At 46.6% G+C, this 16,242-nt stretch overlaps 1 protein-coding gene across 1 annotated transcript; it reads left to right on the top strand.

The window, feature by feature from the left end:
* The first annotated feature begins 651 nt into the window (after positions 1–651).
* LOC136693826 (intestine-specific homeobox) lies at positions 652–8,980 on the top strand. The gene is made up of 5 exons (XM_066667012.1): positions 652–787; positions 4,272–4,485; positions 4,776–4,927; positions 7,816–7,947; positions 8,711–8,980. The coding sequence occupies exons 2-5, from the start codon at positions 4,293–4,295 to the stop codon at positions 8,942–8,944; spliced, it is 711 nt and encodes a 236-aa protein (XP_066523109.1). The 5' UTR covers positions 652–787; positions 4,272–4,292; the 3' UTR covers positions 8,945–8,980.
* The last annotated feature ends 7,262 nt before the right edge of the window (positions 8,981–16,242 follow it).

Genomic DNA, 16,242 nt, shown 5'->3' with positions numbered 1-16,242 from the left:
CTCCAGGGTGTGTTCCCGCCTTGTGCCCAGTGATTCCAGGTAGACTCCGGACCCACCGCCGCCCTGAACTGGATAAGGGCTACAGACAATTAATGAATATTCTTATTATCCTATTTATGTTTTGGGGCATTACTGAATGCATCACCATTTTTCTCTGAGTGTGTGAATCCTAAAGTCAAACTTGAGTGATCACCCACAATGCACTCATAATTTATTATAAACATTGTAGATGACTACACAAGCTGAATGTGAACCAGGATGCATTGTGACTTTTTTGTTACTAAGCAACAGAGAGAGGAAGTGTCCTAAGTGAGTGTTTCTTAGTGCTACTTGTGCTACTTAATGAATTAAATAACACACTACTAATGAGGGTTTAGGAAGCCATTTCAGTCACAGCATTAATTTCTTTGACTTGTGTTGAATTACTAAGAATTTTCTGAAATGTGCAGTTGCAGGTCAGAGCCACCAGAGGTCAGTCAAGTTCAAGGTCTTCTAAATCTCACACTAAATCCACTGATCTCAGATTAAATCCTTGATTGAATTCCTGCTCAAATGTTGTGTGAGGTGTAAAAGTGTAGAAACAGAGAACTGACCGAGGACTGATGGGGAACACGTTTAATCTGTGAGCTGTGTTTAGTGGTTTGCTGTGGTCTTGTGGAGTTATGAGGTTGTGTTACAGAGTAAACCCACTGCTCCTCCTCCTCCCTGGAAACACAATGATGTCATGACACAGATCTAATGCTCTCAGTATTTTGTTGGACATCGGACAAGGACAGAGTTTCCACAGGTGAGTCCTCACCCGTTTTCTCAGGTACTTCACAGAGGAGAGAACCATCAAAAAAGGAGCTCTCCTTAATGTCTCAGTAGTTTCTTCAAGACAACAGTGAGATCAGATGGAAAAACATAGGAGATTTTAACAAAGGAGCCTCTCCTGCTGCTCAAATGTGTCTCCTAAAGGGCTAAGACCTCAGTGATCTCACTGGTGTCTCCTCTGGAGTTTTAGTGGAGATCTCAGTAAAGTTACAAACTGTGCTCAGGTTCGCCAGATGAACTGAACCCTACTCTCTCTTTTATTTCTCTCTTGGCTCTTATTTGTCTCCTAGGGAATTTTAGGAGAGTCAGTATTATGTCTCCTGAGCCATTACAGAGCAACCTATGAGCAATAAATGTATCCTGTGTTGTCTCAAAGTACTAACTAGTCCTGTTCACTCAGGTATTTGTCCCAACTTTGGACTTAGAAACATGAGGTGAACTGGCTTCTCTCTAATAACTGTCCTGGTGTGTGTGTGTGTGTGTGTGTGTGTGTGTGTGTGTGTGTATGTGTGAATGAATGAGTGTGTGTGTGTGTGTGTGTATGTCTGAGTGAATGTGTGTGTGTGTGTGTCCTATTTGCCCAGGTGCTAGTTTCTGAGTATTATCTAGTCCTATTTTCCCAGGTGCTAGTCTCTGAGTATTAAGTAGTCCTATCTACTCAGGTGCTAGTTTCTGAGTATTAAGTAGTCCTATTTGCCCAGGTGCTAGTCTCTGTGTATGAACTAGTCCTATTTATCCAGGTGCTAGTCTCTGAGTATTAACTAGTCCTATCTACTCAGGTGCTAGTCTCTGTGTATTAACTAGTCCTATTTAACCAGGTGCTAGTCTCTGAGTATTAACTAGTCCTATCTACTCAGGTGCTAGTCTCTGAGTATTAACTAGTCCTATTTACCCAGGTGCTAGTCTCTGAGTATTAACTAGTCCTATTTATCCAGGCGCTAGTCTCTGAGTATTAACTAGTCCTATCTACTCAGGTGCTAGTTTCTGAGTATTAACTAGTCCTATCTACTCAGGAGCTAGTCTCTGTGTATTAACTAGTCCTATTTATCCAGGTGCTAGTCTCTGAGTATTAACTAGTCCTATTTACTCAGGTGCTAGTTTCTGAGTATTAAGTAGTCCTATTTACCCAGGTGCTAGTCTCTGTGTATTAACTAGTCCTATTTACCCAGGTGCTAGTATCTGAGTATTAACTAGTCCTATTTACTCAGGTGCTAGTTTCTGAGTATTAAGTAGTCCTATTTGCCCAGGTGCTAGTCTCATGGTATTAACTAGTCCTATTCACCCAGGTGCTAGTTTCTGAGTATTATCTAGTCCTATTTTCCCAGGTGCTAGTCTCTGAGTATTAAGTAGTCCTATCTACTCAGGTGCTAGTTTCTGAGTATTAAGTAGTCCTATTTGCCCAGGTGCTAGTCTCTGTGTATGAACTAGTCCTATTTATCCAGGTGCTAGTCTCTGAGTATTAACTAGTCCTATCTACTCAGGTGCTAGTCTCTGTGTATTAACTAGTCCTATTTAACCAGGTGCTAGTCTCTGAGTATTAACTAGTCCTATCTACTCAGGTGCTAGTCTCTGAGTATTAACTAGTCCTATTTACCCAGGTGCTAGTCTCTGAGTATTAACTAGTCCTATTTATCCAGGCGCTAGTCTCTGAGTATTAACTAGTCCTATCTACTCAGGTGCTAGTTTCTGAGTATTAACTAGTCCTATCTACTCAGGAGCTAGTCTCTGTGTATTAACTAGTCATATTTATCCAGGTGCTAGTCTCTGAGTATTAACTAGTCCTATTTACTCAGGTGCTAGTTTCTGAGTATTAAGTAGTCCTATTTACCCAGGTGCTAGTCTCTGTGTATTAACTAGTCCTATTTACCCAGGTGCTAGTATCTGAGTATTAACTAGTCCTATTTACTCAGGTGCTAGTTTCTGAGTATTAAGTAGTCCTATTTGCCCAGGTGCTAGTCTCATGGTATTAACTAGTCCTATTCACCCAGGTGCTAGTCTCTGAGTATTAACTAGTCCTATTTACTCAGGTGCTAGTCTCTGTGTATTAACTAGTCCTATTTATCAAGGTGCTAGTCTCTGAGTATTAACTAGTCCTATCTACTCAGGTGCTAGTCTCTGAGTATTAAGTAGTTCTATTTGCCCAGGTGCTAGTCTCTGAGTAGTAACTAGTCCTATTTATTCAGTTGCTAGTCTCTGAGTATAAACTAGTGCTATTTACCCAGGTGCTAGTCTCTGGGTATTAACTAGTCCTATCTAGTCAGGTACTAGTCTCTGAGTATTAACTAGTCCTATTTACTCAGCTACTTGTCTTTGAGTATTAACGAGTCCTATTTACTCAGCTACTTGTCTCTGAGTATTAACTAGTCCTATTTACCCAGGTGCTAGTCTCTGAGTATTAACTAGTCCTATTTACTCAGGTTTTGTCTCTATGTACAAAATAGTCTTATTTATTCAGTTAATTTTAAACAAAATTTTAAAAAATTCTACTCAATATTTCAGCTCTAACTAGTTCCATTTACTTAGATACATGTGTTTAAGTATTAACTAGTTCAGTTTACTCAGGTACTATCTCTAAAGCCTGTACTTCATGACTATATTTAAAGAGTGGTGTGCTGTTGGTGCACTTCCTGTTAACACTCATGTGCTACACCTGCTAGTTACTACTTTTACCCTAGAAACATATCTTCTGTGCAGTGCCCTGTCGTTACTGATAAGAAATTTCACTGATTCTGAGAACTGCAGAGATATGTTGCCCATTAAATATAAGTTATGGTGAGTGTGGGGTTTACCAGGAACTAAACACTATACACAGGTCACGCTGTAGTTCTACACTTACACTCTGTAGTTCATATGTGTTTCTGCATACTTCATTACCCCCCTTTCCTCCCTGTTTCTCAGCGCTCAGGACCCCCACAGAGCAGGTGCGATGTGGTGGTGGATCATTCTCAGCGCTGCAGTGACACTGACGTGGTGGTGGTGTGTTAGTGTGTGTTGTGCTGGTGTAGAGTGGATCAGACACAGCAGTGCTGCTGGAGTTTTTAAACCTTGTGTCCACTCTCTGTCCACTCTGTGAGACACTCCTCCCTTGTTGGTCCACCTTGTAGATGTAAAATCAGAGACAGTAGCTCATCTATCGCTGCACAGTGTGTGTCGCTCGTCCTCTAGTCCTTCATCAGTGACACAGGACGCTGTCGGCTGGATGTTTTTGGTCGGTGGACTGTTCTCAGTCCAGACACTGAGGGGTTTAAAAACTCCAGCAGCACTGCTGTGTCTGATCCACTCTACACCAGCACAACACACACTAACACACCACCACCACGTCAGTGTCACTGCAGCGCTGAGAATGATCCACCACCACATCACACCTGCTCTGTGGGGGTCCTGAGCGCTGAAGTGTGTGACAGTGAGTGTAGAAACAAGGAGGTGGATTTAACCCTGAGTCTTGTTTTGTGGTCAAGAGGTCCAAAAGAACAGGAGACATGTTAACCGTGGACACTGAGACTGGACAGCCCAAAGAAAGGACGTCCAAAAGTGCCCCAAGAGGTCTGTCCCACTCAATTGAGGACATCCTGAAAAGACCTTCCTCTCCGGACTGGAGAAAAAGACAGACGCTTGAGGAGAACGTGTCGATGTCCAGGGAGAGGGACGAGCCTGACTCCAGACAACACTCAGGTGAGACCTTCCTGTCCTTGCAGCACTCCTCCTGAACTGTCGGAGCCACAGAACCCACACTGTTGTGGTTATAATGTTCTGGTCAGTCTCCAGAACTCAGGTCTGTGGGGAGTTCCTAGTGTGCAGCAGTCAGAACAGACCCAAAGTGTTCAGAGGAAGGACGAGCGGTGACCAGAGACAGGGTCCGGTCTCACGCTCTCTTCTGTTTCTCTCTCTCTCTCTCTCTCTCTCTCTCTCTCTCTCTCTCTCTCTCTCTCTCTGTCAAACTTTTTTATTTTGTTGTTGCTCAGTGTGTCATCCCAGTCGCAGAAGAGTCCGCACTACGTTTACAGTGGCACAGCTGGAGGAGCTGGAGCGGGTTTTTCAAGACACACACTACCCAGACGTCCACACTCGGGAGCAGCTCGCCACACACACCCAGCTCTCTGAGGCAAAAGTGCAGGTACATTTTCATTGACCAAAGTGTATTTATTTAACACTGCAGTCGTTTCAGACACAGCCTCTATGTACTAACTTAGTGTGACTTCCTGTTTTGATGAACTGTTGCTATGGCAATGCATATCATACCAAGTTGCAGCTGCAACACTGTGTCATTATTTTAAAAGGCTGAACCCCAAACACCTCACTCCACACTGAGTAGTGCACAGTGTACGTCCCTCTACCTCCTCTATCATTTCAGGACAGTGCTGTAAAAGTGAATTACACTCTGCGACTGTAGGGGGAGACAAGGAGCCAAAATACTGAATCTTACCTAGTGTTCCTTTAATTATAATGTGATGTGTGATTCAAGGGTAATTTCACTGATGTTTCAAAACATCTGGGTTATTTTATCTATGAAATCTACACAATTATTATCATTATTTTGTATTTACAATGGATAGTGAAGTTATGTAATAACGTATTTTTGGAAGTAGGACCATGCCCGAACTCCTCCTCTCAGCCCTATATATACCCTGCAAATTCACGTCATTTCCACGTCGGACAAACTCACTTCATTTAGTTCAGGAGACGGATCTCGACTCGACTGCTTCACGACATCACCTCGCTCCTCCACACTGGGTCATTTCTGCTACATCTGTCTCTACGCATCATCCCACCCCTCCCTTCATCATCCCACTCCTCCCTTCATCATCCCACTCCTCCTTTTATCATCCCACCCCTCCCTTTCTCTTTCTCTACATCTGTCTCTACACATCATCCCACCCCTCCCTTTATCATCCCACCCCTCCCTTTTCATCCCACTCCTCCCTTTCTCTTCTTCTACATCTGTCTCTATGCATCATCCCACCCCTCCCTTTTCATCCCACCCCTCCCTTCATCATCCCACCTCTTCCCCCATTGCAGCCACAGCTGCATGCCTCAGACCTTCTAGCCCACACCCCTCTATAGGTGCTGCGGCAGGCCTGTCTCCTGTCCAGCGCTCTGGGCACTCGACGCAGTCTTCTCACTGCATGGCTTCCTCATCGCCGATTCATTTTCATTTCACCCACCCGCCCCCCGTTTCTTCATCCCACCCTCTACCCCTGCTGCTGCTGTAGGCATCATACTTTACAACTTGCACCCCCTCTACAGGTTGCTGTTGCAGGCCTGCCTCCAGCCCGGCCCTCTGGGCTTTCTATGCAGTCTCCTTGCTGCACAGCTTCCTCATCCTAGATTCGCTCTCATCCTGTCGTCTCATTCTCCCAGCCTCTAAATCAGCAGGTTGCATACTTCATACTCATCCCAACTTCTTCAGTTTGTGGCCGTGCTATACCCTGCCTCTAACTTTACAATTCTCATTTTTCTATTTAGGTGCTGCTGTAGACCCTCATCCTGGCTCCTCTGCTGATATGCTTCTCCCACCCTCCGGCTTCCAGTTTATACTCTCTTTTCAGATGCTGCTGTTGACTATCGTATCGGGCGCTCCTCTGTGCTGCCTTGCTGCTCAAACTCTACAGCTTCTAGCTCCTGCTCTGTTTTCAGGTGCTTTGGTGGACCTTCATCCCCCACTTTTTGCTGCTGCACTACTCTGAGTCTCTGACTTTCCAGCTCATCATCTTCTCGGGTGCTGTTACGGGCCATGTCCTAATCCTCTCCTTTGCGGCTGTCCCACACCCCACCTCTTCCTTTACAGCACACCCTCTCTCCTGATGTGCACCTTCATCCTAATCCCCTTCCCCTTGCGGTTTCACTGCATCCTGCCTCCTCCTTTACAGCCCTCCTCTCTCATGCCACAGACCTTCGTTTGCACTCTCTCCTCAGAAACTGCTGTGGACGCTCATCCTTATGCCTTCCCCTCACAAACAAAAGGCGCCCTGCGTCCACTGTACGGCTTGTACTCTCTTCTGCTGGATCTTACCTTCTGCTTCTGCTTGCAGCTAAGCTTCTCCTAGCGACTGCACCTCACACTGCTTCTTATGGTACTGTTCGTACTGATTTTTCCGGCAGCTATGGGCTTTCAACCTGACCTCTCCTCTTTGTGATCATGCTGTTCCGAGCCCCTAAGTTCCAGCTTATTCTCTCTTCTCAAGCGTGGCCTTGGACCAGCCCCCCTACCCAGCACTCAGGACCTTGACACCACCTCAAATTCAATTCACCCTCTCACATGCAGCCTTGTCGCTCTCAGCTTCTAACTTTCCAGCTCGTGCCACCGAGGACCTTCATCTTTCATCTCTCAGCTAGCAACAGCACCTCGCCCTGCCTCCTATGGTACCGTTCACACTGATTCCTCCAGGCGCTGTGGGCCTTCAACATGTCCTCTTATCTTCACAACCACCCTGCTATCTAGCCCCTAAGGTCCAGCTTATGCTCTCTACCCTGGTTACCTTGGACCAGCAGTCAGGCACTTTGACGCCACCTCTGGCACCTGTTTTCATCACCATCTAGGCATCTTTGTTATCTTTGAGTCAACTTTCTACCTTGCCTCCTTGCTTGAGCTCCTCAGTACCTCTTGGATTTTTCTCTTTCAGAGTTTTCTCCCGTGTGACAAACTGCCTTCTCTCTATCTCCCTTTCCTGCGGTGCTGACCTTTTGGGCTTCTTAATTGGCCTCATCTGTCATCTTATTCTTGTCTATTATTTCGCATTCATTTTTTTAAATGGAAATCAATTCGAATCGACATTAAATCAGTTAGACGTCTGGTTCCTATCACCAACACTGTGAACAGGTATCTGACAGCACCTGGTGTGGATCAGTTCTCATCAAAGCCTTTTAAATGAGTTGTTTACATATTTAATGCATTTTAAACAGGGTGTTCTAACATTTCCATACGTCTGCTTGGATGTTCATAACCTCAGATCAAAGTAGAGTCTTATCTGCATATGGAAATGAGCTTTTTGTGCTGTGCTTCAGATCTGGTTCCAGAACAGGAGAGCGAAGTGGAGACGAGCCGAAGCTCAGGGAGGAAACGGTGGCCATCTGCAATCAAACAACAGCCAAGTACCTCCTCACCTTCTGACCACGCCCCTCTTCTTCTGCACTCCAGTAAGACCCTTGGACTGGGGCCGGGGGGTGGGGGTTCTTGTTTAGTGGCTGTTCTCTCGTGGTTCAGAGCGAGTCGAGTAGGGACTAAATCGTGGCGTGTAAACCTTGCAGAGCGCTGATTGTCCAGAGAGAGTCGTCACTCTACGCCACGCAACGCAGACGACCAGCACCAACTCTCCATCTGTAAAATCTCCAGCTGCAGCAGAGATCACGTTTGTTTTTATCCGACTCACGACGGCAGCTCGTAAAATGACGCCGTGGTCTTTTGAAGAGGTTCAAACGCTCCTTGGATCGGTGGCCGACGAAAGAATCCAGCGAGAGCTGGACGCTGCAACAAGGAAGGAACAAACTCTACTGATCTTTCTGAACTGATGATGGAGCTGTGTTCAGTCCCAAACAACAACAACACGCCAATACACCATGAGTAAACACAGCTTAACGTTACCGCCACCGTTGTTCTTGTTAGAGATGAGGGTTTGAGACGACACCATTTTGGGGGTGGAGCTGTGGGAGTGGAAAACCAATCAGGGACCAAACACAGAAAAAGTGTGTCGAGTCATGCAGAGTGGGTACCATGCAATACTTCAAAAGAAATAGAAAATGAAAAATGTTGTCTGCTGAAGGGTGCTGGTTTAAAGAAGACACACTGAAAGGGGCACAAATCCAAAAAGGTGTCTATAAACAGCACTTGTTGAGTGTCCAAATGTTTGTGAGCAGTGCATATGAGCTGTGGTGTGATGTTGGTGTTGTTTTTCTTTTTCAGGTTGATTTCCAGCTCCCAAGCCTTGTTTTAAAGCAGAAGCCTCACCTTCCGGCCTTACCCTGCCCTTCTCTTCATCCGTATCAGGCCAGCACCGGGAAACTCAGCCCCTACGGCAGAACTCCACACCTCTCCAGCCCCTCATCCCCTCGCTGGCTCCACTATCTCACCCCCCTCCATTACTTTTATAAAAACCCAGGACTGTGCCATTGTAAAGGCCTTATCTTATCTCAATAAACCTCTCACAAACGCAGAAGACACGCTGAACTTTCAGTGACTCCGTGAACTCCTGGTTAATCATATTCTCTGACTTATTAAGGGTTAATTTAACCTGAAGATGCTCGGCGCAGTGTGTTTATTACACACTACAAGGGTCCTTTGGTTAAGAAAATGGTTCTGTACAGAACCCTGAAAATTTTTGCATGATTAAAATCATGGGTTCTTCAGATTAATGGAGAACATGCTATAGATGGTTCTTTTAATAAAGGGTTTTTTGATGTCAAACTTGTGACAAGTTGGAGTCATATACCTTCAGTGCTCTGCCCTGGCCTCACTGTCAGGATTCTGCCAGGTGCATTCTGATTGGCTCCCTGTACATATACGCACCTCTGTGTATGGTACTGTACTGGCTCTGGTATTTGTCCGACGTGAACAATAAAGACTGCCTCCTTCTACACGTGAGGCCAGAATAGCAGACTGTGTGATCAAAAGAGAGTCAGGCAATGTGAGACTGAATACAGTACACTAGAACTTCTGGACTTGTGATGAGCGGTCTGTTGTCAACCGGGCCTGCACACACAGATTGTCCACCAGGACAAATGCAGGACTTGTCACCGAAGACGACCCGCTGCTGTTCTGAGTGACTCCATGACAGTCAGCAGGACACCTCTGCCATCTTTGTCAATGTTGCCATGGTGTTAAAGGCACTCACCGAGCGTGGAGTCCTGCGTCCTGCAGTTGTCTGCCGATGGTACGACTCACGGAGGGCTTCACTGCTCGCTGAATCTTCATAGTCTGACCGCATCAGATGAACTGCCCGTGGTCTCCCATGTCCTTTATGTTGTTGGTCCATGCCTTTTTCTATCCACTGCCCAAACGGTGTGTTATGGTAATATCCACACGACACATAATACATCGATAAGACCATCACACCCCCAGGAGCCCTGTGATGAGACCCCTCTCAAACTCATCCAACTGCTCGAACTGCTCTCCGGCTCTGGTTCAAACTAAAGAGAAGAGTTCGTCTAAATTCGGATTCCAATATTATCCCAAGAACAGAACTAATCGATCTATCTGATGGAGCTCATAATGAATGCAGCGACCTATAAATTCTTTACTCTGTGTTTTCACACTGCTTCATGTTTGAGTTAAAAGAGTGGGAGAATGTGGATTTTGAGTTACAGTTATACACTGCACAAAACAACATTAATACGTAAGGCCTCCCTGTTGCTCCAGGCTAGGGTGTGTGTGTGTGTGTGTGTGTGATTGGGGGATTTGAGCTAATAGAGGAAAATGGCGCTAGATAAACTGTGGGGTAGTTGTTACTGTGATTCTGACACTGACAGTTCACCGATGTCAAACACAACAGCACGAGGCAGAATGGAAAGCATGATGACGAGGCAGAATGGAAACTCGTATTGTCAGTCACATAGTTAGGGCACACACGCCCAGGTGTGGTGCTTAAATCATTCGCATGTCCCACCGAGTTTCATTGCTGTCTGGTGACTCCTTCTGGGTGCAGCTATTGTTTGATGATGAGTGTAAAACCAAATCAGACTGAGATGAGTTACAGAGTCAGAGGAGAACCGCATGAACTTTGCAGCCGAGGGGACGTCGGGGTCACGTTTAGTTTTCTCCGACATGCAGAGCCTTAAATAACGAATGAAGACATCTGAACATCTTAATTTAATAAAGGTTCGCGCATGTTTTCATAGGTTTACCAGCTCAGTGAACAGAAAGTGTTTGTAAAGGAAAATTAGATTACGCTTAATGCATTTTATTGCTGTATCTCAGGCTTCAGGAGATAAGAGCCATTCCTCAACGGATGCAGTATCAGACCTGGATTTTGTTGTTGAGATTTCTAATTATCGCTGAATTTGTTTATGGCCCCTTTAACCATAAACTGTGAGGCTTATCTTAATTCGGGAGAGTTCACAGCTGGGTCAGGACACGGTGAGAGAGCAACAGCAACTCGCTCCGTGATTAACCCCGAGCCTCAGATAAGGAACAGCACAATGGAGGCTTTTCTCAGAAGAGTTGCATCACAGCAGAGACACTGTGGAGTCCTGGAGACCTGCGTGGAGATGCGGATGGTGCGTGTTTAGTTTGAACGATCAGAATCAAGGTTTCTGTTCCGTGTGTGAACGGACTCCTTCCACCGGGGCAGGGTTCTGAAGCTACGCCTTGCCACAGTCTGACGGCTGAGACCCACAGATAGTTTTTTCTTTGTTTTCCTGACAGCTCTGTGTAATCCGTGGACCCTCGTGTATGTGGGTGTTCATCTTTCCAAACTACAGTAATACTTTGATTTAATTTGTTCTGTGGCCGAGCTCATAACTCAGTTTAAATTTCCCCAATAAAATAAATTAAATGTTGTTAATCCGGCACGGTGGCGCAGCAGATAGTGTCTCTGTCACAGCTCCAGGGTTCGAGTCCCGCTCCGGGTGACTGTCTGTGAGGAGTGTGGTGTGTTCTCCCTGTGTCTGTGTGGGTTTCCTCCGGGTGACTGTCTGTGAGGAGTGTGGTGTGTTCTCCCTGTGTCTGTGTGGGTTTCCTCCGGGTGACTGTCTGTAAGGAGTGTGGTGTGTTCTCCCTGTGTCTGCTTGGGTTTCCTCCGGGTGACTGTCTGTGAGGAGTGTGGTGTGTTCTCCCTGTGTCTGCGTGGGTTTCCTCCGGGTGACTGTCTATGAGGAGTGTGGTGTGTTCTCTCTGTGTCTATGTGGGTTTCCTCCGGGTGACTGTCTGTGAGGAGTGTGGTGTGTTCTCTGTGTGTCTGTGTGAGTTTCCTCTGAGTGACTGCCTGTGAGGAGTGTGGTGTGTTTTCTCTGTATCTGCGTGGGTTTCCTCCAGGTGACTGTCTGTGAGGAGTGTGGTGTGTTCTCTCTGTGTCTGTATGGGTTTCCTCCGGGTGACTGTCTGTGAGGAGTGTGGTGTGTTCTCTCTGTGTCTGTGTGGGTTTCCTCCAGGTGACTGTCTGTGAGGAGTGTGGTGTGTTCTCTATGTGTCTGCGTGGGTTTCCTCCAGGTGACTGTCTGTGAGGAGTGTGGTGTGTTCTCTATGTGTCTGCGTGGGTTTCCTCCAGGTGACTGTCTGTGAGGAGTGTGGTGTGTTCTCTATGTGTCTGCGTGGGTTTCCTCCAGGTGACTGTCTGTGAGGAGTGTGGTGTGTTCTCTATGTGTCTGCGTGGGTTTCCTCCAGGTGACTGTCTGTGAGGAGTGTGGTGTGTTCTCTCTGTGTCTGCGTGGGTTTCCTCCGGGTGACTGTCTGTGAGGAGTGTGGTGTGTTCTCTATGTGTCTGCGTGGGTTTCCTACGGGTGACTGTCTGTGAGGAGTGTGGTGTGTTCTCTCTGTGTCTGCGTGGGTTTCCTCCAGGTGACTGTCTGTGAGGAGTGTGGTGTGTTCTCTCTGTGTCTGCGTGGGTTTCTTACGGGTGACTGTCTGTGAGGAGTGTGGAGTGTGGTGAACGGAGAAACCACACAGTGTCTCTAGAGGGCGCTAATTGTGTTTTTACCATGAAGCAAGCTTTGAGAGGGATGTTTTTTTTATTCTGTGTGTGTGTGTGTGTGTGTGTGTGCAGTACTGTGGAAAATTCTTACGAACATGAGATTATTATTACCACTGTTTAAAATAATTTATCTTCTAATTAAGCATGTGTTTCTTATATAATCACAATAAACACAGTGAAAATAATTTTGTTCTAAAAACAACAACACAACAACTTAAAATGGTTCCTCAAGGGTTCTTTAGTAAAGAAAATGGTTCTATGTAGAAGTGTGTTAATAAATAAGTATTTATTATCCTCTGACACTAGGCACTGGAGGATCACCTCAAATAGCACTGGACTGTCACACACACACACACACACACACACACACTCACCCAGTCAGTCATACACACACACCTGTGGACAGTTTCACACACACTCACCCAGTCAGTCACACACACACACACACCTGTGGACAGTTTCACACACTCACCCAGTCACACACACACACACACACGCTCACCCAGTCAGTCATACACACACACCTGTGGACAGTTTCACACACACTCACCCAGTCAGTCACACACACACACACACCTGTGGACAGTTTCACACACTCACCCAGTCACACACACACACACACACGCTCACCCAGTCACACACACACTCACCCAGCGACACACACACACACACACTCACCCAGTCAGTCACACAAACACCTGTGGACAGTTTCACACACTCACCCAGTCACACACACACACACACGCTCACCCAGTCACACACACACTCACCCAGCGACACACACACACACACACACTCACCCAGTCACACACACACTCACCCAGCGACACACACACACACACACACTCACCCAGTGACACACACACACAGTCACCCAGTCAGTCACACACACTCACACACACCTGTGGACAGTTTCACACACTCACCCAGTCACACACACACACACACACACACACGCTCACCCAGTCACACACACACACACCCAGCGACACACACACACTGAAACAGTGGGCTTGGGTTTATTCTGATGTGAGTGTTGTGTATATATCTATAAGTTTATAAGTGAACTGCTGTTTCCTCAGGTGCTGTGAGAGTTTGGTGGAAAGATGTAACTCTATTGATTATGAAATAAAAACTCTTGTATTAATGTCAATTAAAAGGTCAGATTACTGCAGTAAAACACACACTGATTAATAGGTTTATCAGCTTTGTGAAGATGTGAGACTCTGAGAGATGTAAAGGTCACTGGGTGCGCTCCGGTGGGACTCTGACCTGTCTCTGAAACACACACATATTTATCTGAGGGAAGGTGACATTTCAGAAACACAATGAGAGCAGAGGATCACTGAGGAGTTACTGCTTCATCCTTAAAACATCTCATCACTCTGATACACTACTGATGAGACCACCAGGGTGTGTGTGTGTGTGTGGGTGGGTGTGTTTGTGTGTGTGTGTGTGTGTGTGTGTGTGTGTGTGTGTGTGTGTAAATGTGACTGGGTGAGTGTGTGTGTGTAAGTGTGACTGGGTGAGTGTGTGTGTGTGTGTAACTATGTGTGTGTGTGTAACTCTGTGTGTGTGTGTGTGTGTGTGTAACTGTGTGTGTGTAACTGTGTGTGTGTGTGTGTGTGTGTGTGTGGTGTGTGTGTAACTGTGTGTGTGTGTGTGTGTGTGTGTAACTCTGTGTGTGTGTGTGTGTAACTGTGTGTGTGTGTGTGTGTGTGTAACTCTGTGTGTGTGTGTGTGTGTAACTGTGTGTGTGTGTGTGTGTGTGTGTAACTCTGTGTGTGTGTGTGTGTGTGTGTGTGTAACTGTGTGTGTGTGTGTGTGTGTGTGTGTGTGCGTGTGTGTGTGTTCTCAGTAATTCCAGGTTGGCTCTGGACCCACGATGATCCTGAGCAGGATGAAGTGTTTACAGGAGATGAATGAATAAATGAAAGTCCCAAAGAGTATTAATTTACAACAATAATAAATAAATGATAATAATAATGTTACACTTCTGTGGCCCCTTTCACACCCAGGGGCTCTTTATGAAGGAGAACAGTAAACAGTGGGAAGCTCTTGATTGTGTCTTTAATTCTGAAGCCAGTTTTTATCGCTGAGAGTTCGCTGCATTCCTCAGTCAGTGTTCCTGTGGATTCTGACCCGAGAGTGAGAGGCTGAGGCAGCTGAGACGGTGGCAGTGTGTGTTGTGTGTATGGAAATGAGTGTGTGTGTGTTGCACACAGTGTTTGTATTTTTACAACTGTGTTCTTACCTTGACATTATTACTCTCCTGTGTTTTCAACTTTTCAACCCGCCCTTATCTCCATTTACAGCGCTGACATTGAGCTGAACCCTGCTTCACCAGGCCTTTATCAGCGCGGCTATCTCCCCACCACTATCACCCTTTACAGGGGTCTCTCAAACTTTTACACGTTTTGGACATATTTATTTTACAGATTTCAATACGTCACACACACAGCACTGTGTCAGAGTTTCAGACTCCGGAGAAAATGAGATTTAACACTGTTTATGTGAACAATAAGAGTTTATTTACTCAAAAAACATACAAAACAAAACCCTAATGTCACATTAAACCCATGCAGACACAGGGAGAACACACCACACTCCTCACAGACAGTCACCCGGAGGAAACCCACGCAGACACAGGGAGAACACACCACACTCCTCACAGACAGTCACCCGGAGGAAACCCACGCAGACACAGGGAGAACACACCACACTCCTCACAGACAGTCACCCGGAGGAAACCCACGCAGACACAGGGAGAACACACCACACTCCTCACAGACAGTCACCCGGAGGAAACCCACGCAGACACAGGGAGAACACACCACACTCCTCACAGACAGTCACCCGGAGGAAACCCACGCAGACACAGGGAGAACACACCACACTCCTCACAGACAGTCACCCGGAGGAAACCCACGCAGACACAGGGAGAACACACCACACTCCTCACAGACAGTCACCCGGCGGAAACCCACGCAGACACAGGGAGAACACACCACACTCCTCACAGACAGTCACCCGGAGGAAACCCACGCAGACACAGGGAGAACACACCACACTCCTCACAGACAGTCACCCGGAGGAAACCCACGCAGACACAGGGAGAACACACCACACTCCTCACAGACAGTCACCCGGAGGAAACCCACGCAGACACAGGGAGAACACACCACACTCCTCACAGACAGTCACCCGGAGGAAACCCACGCAGACACAAGGAGAACACACCACACTCCTCACAGACAGTCACCCGGAGGAAACCCACGCAGACACAGAGAGAACACACCACACTCCTCACAGACAGTCACCCGGAGGAAACCCACGCAGACACAGGGAGAACACACCACACTCCTCACAGACAGTCACCCTGAGGGAACCCACGCAGACACAGGGAGAACACACCACACTCCTCACAGACAGTCAATCGGAGCAGGACTCAAACCCACAACCTCCAGGACCCTGGAGCTGTGACAGAGACACCACCTGCTGCTTCACTGCAGTTATTTTTAATAATAAATATGATATTAATAATGTAATACAATAATAACTAAGCTGCCTAAGCCTTCTGCACAATGCGGTGTAGTTATGAACGCACTGTATAAGCAGGGTGTGAATTATACAATGATAATTTGGGGGTGGAGCTTTTCTTTAGGTTGTAAGGAGAAACCAGACCAGTGCAGGGGTCTGCTTCAGGGAACTGGAGTCTTACAGCCTTCACAGAGTGTCGTTTACGGTAATGTCTGCAGTTCATTAACGATAAATCCATTACAGCAGCTAATGACTCACATACCACACCACA

This window comes from Hoplias malabaricus, chromosome 4 (genome assembly GCF_029633855.1).
Source record: "Hoplias malabaricus isolate fHopMal1 chromosome 4, fHopMal1.hap1, whole genome shotgun sequence".
Taxonomy (NCBI): domain Eukaryota; kingdom Metazoa; phylum Chordata; class Actinopteri; order Characiformes; family Erythrinidae; genus Hoplias; species Hoplias malabaricus.
Note: the sequence above shows the minus strand (reverse complement) of the source record. Positions and strands in the feature narration are given on the sequence as shown.